The 3076-nt window shown below is 38.3% G+C and overlaps 1 protein-coding gene across 1 annotated transcript; it reads right to left on the bottom strand.

Moving 5' to 3' along the window:
* Positions 1-447: 447 nt before the first annotated feature.
* On the bottom strand, positions 448-1380 carry LOC125109223 (olfactory receptor 5H2-like). Its single transcript, XM_047746049.1, has one exon. It carries the CDS (start codon positions 1375-1377, stop codon positions 448-450), a length of 930 nt encoding a protein of 309 aa, XP_047602005.1. The 5' UTR covers positions 1378-1380.
* Between the last annotated feature and the right edge of the window lie 1696 nt (positions 1381-3076).

The raw sequence follows: 3076 nt of genomic DNA, 5'->3' as shown, positions 1-3076 counted from the left end.
GAACACTTGATTAAAATTCCTTGTATGTGGGTCCCTGGGTGTCTCAGTCATTAAGCTTCTGCCTTCGGCTCAGGTCATGATCTGTGGGTCCTGGGATTGATCCCCACATTAGGTAGGTGCGGGGGGGAGGTCCCTGCTCAGCGGAAAGCCTGCTTCTCCCTCTCCCACCCTGCTTGCTTGGATTTGCTCTCTCGCTGTCTCTTTCTCTTTCTCTGTCAAATAAATATATCAAATAATTTTTTAAAAATTTTTTAATAATAAAATTATTGTGGTTTGAAAAATATACACAAATTCTTTTATGAGATTATTAGGTTCTTCCTCCTAGTCATTGAAGACTAAGGTAATTATAACTGCAAAAAAAATGACTTATATTACTCAACACATAGCAACATTAGTCCACAGAATTTTCTCATTTTAATGAAAGGAGAATAGATATTAGTATGAGATCTAAACATTTCTCTTTAATATTTTTCTCAGTGAATCTATGACTTTCTTATTTCTCAGGCTGTATATAATTGGATTTAAGAAAGGAATTATGACAGTGTAGAATACAGAACCCATCATATCTTGATCATCTGCCTCTGCAGATCCAGGGCGCACATACATGAAGAGAAGGGGGCCATAGTACAGAGAGACAGATAAGAGGTGGGCTCCACAGGTGGAAAAGGCTTTCCTTATACCTTGTAGAGACTTCTTTTTTAAGACTGTAAAGAGAACAAGTGTGTAAGACACAAGAACAGTTAAAATGGTAAATACTTGTATTGATCCAGAGAAAATAAATAGCATCAGATAATTAATAGAAGGATCAGTACACGAAATCTTAAGTAACGGTATAATGTCACAGTAAAAGTGATGTACTATGATGGAATTGCAGAAAGTTAATCTAAATAAAAAAGAAGCATGAATTATGGCATGAAGAAGGCCACCTAAAAATGACAAAACTATGAGCTGGATGCACAGCATATGGGACATAATCACTGGATAAAGTAACGGTTTGCATATGGCCACATACCGATCATATGCCATTGTTGCCAGCAGAAAACATTCTGTGGTTGCACTGATTGCAAAGGAGAAAAATTGTATCATGCATTCAGAGAGAGAGATCATCTTGCTCTCAGAAAAGAAGTTTGCCAGCATCTTGGGGGATATTGTGGATGATAACCAAGCATCCACAAATGCCAGATTCCCAAGAAATAAGTACATGGGGATGTGAAGGTGAGGGTCATTGCAGATGAGGGCAATCAGACCAAGGTTCCCCACAATGGTGATGAGATATATAACCAAGAACACCAGGAACAAGGGAATCTGCCACTCTGGTTGATATGTGAGTCCTGTGAGAAAAAACTCTTCCAGCTCTGTTGCATTTTTAGTTTCCATATTCTTGGTCTCTGAAATTAAATGTGTAAACGAAAAAGAATATTCATTAATGATTTATAAAAGACAGTTCGGTGAGGGTAATTGATATAAAACCATACACTAGCCTGAAGGCACTTCAATTTCATTTCCTCTAATATGGCAACTATTGGGGGGAATCATTATATTGCAAAAATATAATTACTTAAGTTCAAACTATGTGCAAAATAAACAGATTTAGAAGATAAGAAAAACATTCTGAACATGAGCAAGTTCTGTGTATGGGACATTAATGCAGCATGTAAAGTAAAAATGTTAGAAAGGCCAGGATCATCAAGTGATCAGTTCCCTGTGAAACATCTTCAGCTGTGTCCTTCAAACAACACATAGAACTGAACAAACACATGGGACTGAAAACTTTTATGAAAGGGAGTGTCATCCTCAGATGTTTATTAAATTAAATATTTGCTTGTAGAAAATAGGCTGAAGGGAGGGGAAACTAGAGGAAAAAAAACACTAAACAGGAAGCCATTATTATTGTCCAGCAATTCCCAAACCAAATTATACAAGAAAATTGGCTAGGACAGTTTTTGTACAAAATATAGGTTTTGAGATATTGCTATACAAATTGATTCATGAATCAATCTCATGAATTGGTTGGAATAATACGCATTTTATAAAAGCTCCCTGGGTGACTGAACAGCATGTGCAGTTCTTGGTCTGTGTGCAATATGACACTGGGAATAAAGAGGGGACAAAGAGGTAGCTCAAAGTAAATCAGAATGTGCAGTCACTAGGATTCAGCGACATATTAGATGTGAAGGGAGTTGGTCAGTGTAGGAAAAAGAAGACACTTGGCGCTTGGGTAGATGGTCATCAAGCATTGAGATTGAGGACTCGGGTGTGGTGGGCAGTTTTTTCAAGGAGCATTCTGAAAACACCCAGGTGAAATGCACTCAGCAGAATAGTTCTATAGGAACTTAACAAAAATGATGACTTCAGAGTCATTAGAGTGACTAAAGGCATAGTTTTGTATGACCTATCCATTGAAATGTATAAGGTAAAAGAGAAGGAGGAAAAGAAACTTGTGGAAGTTAGAGATTACAAAATGGATATACAGCATGTATGCATTGGCTAACATTTGATCCTCTATTCTACCATATGACTCTTGGTGGCAAACAGAAGCTGTCATTAAGGCCAGAAGCCAAAAGTTCTATAAACTGACTTTTCCATCATAGAGGACTTGCTGTAGGTTTGCCAGTAAAAGTCACCTATGCTGGATTTGGCAAATGGAGAGAAGGGGACAAAAGGCCAGGGGGAAAAAGGGGAATTTGGGTTGCAAAGTCAACCAAGGAAACAATATCGTGACCCTAGAAAATGTATCCTACACCTCAATGGTGTAGGCATATCAAAGGAAGCTCTCGCGTTTGCATCTAGTAGCAAGGACAGCAGCTCTTAGCGAGCTAGATAGACTAGGACAGATTTTGGCTGTTTCACAGGCTTTCTTGCATTGTGTTCCTGCCCATTTCTCCAGTGGGTTTCTCCAATCCCCTAACATTTTGACATTAAAGCCAATTTCCTTTCAATTAGCCCATTTCCTTTGACAACCAAGAGCTCTGGCTTACACAAAGTGAGAAAAGGAAAAAAAAAAAAAAAAACAGAAAAGGACACTGAGCAGAGTGGCCAGAGATGCATGAAGGAATTGGAAAGCTGAGTGTTGCAG

This window comes from Lutra lutra, chromosome 1 (genome assembly GCF_902655055.1).
Source record: "Lutra lutra chromosome 1, mLutLut1.2, whole genome shotgun sequence".
NCBI classification, from domain to species: domain Eukaryota; kingdom Metazoa; phylum Chordata; class Mammalia; order Carnivora; family Mustelidae; genus Lutra; species Lutra lutra.
This window is presented reverse-complemented; position numbering and strand designations above follow the sequence as displayed.

Excerpts from the sequence above, each read along its gene's own strand:
- LOC125109223 (XM_047746049.1), bottom strand. The coding sequence starts at position 1,377 with ATGGAAACTAAAAATGCAACAGAGCTGGAAGAGTTTTTTCTCACAGGA.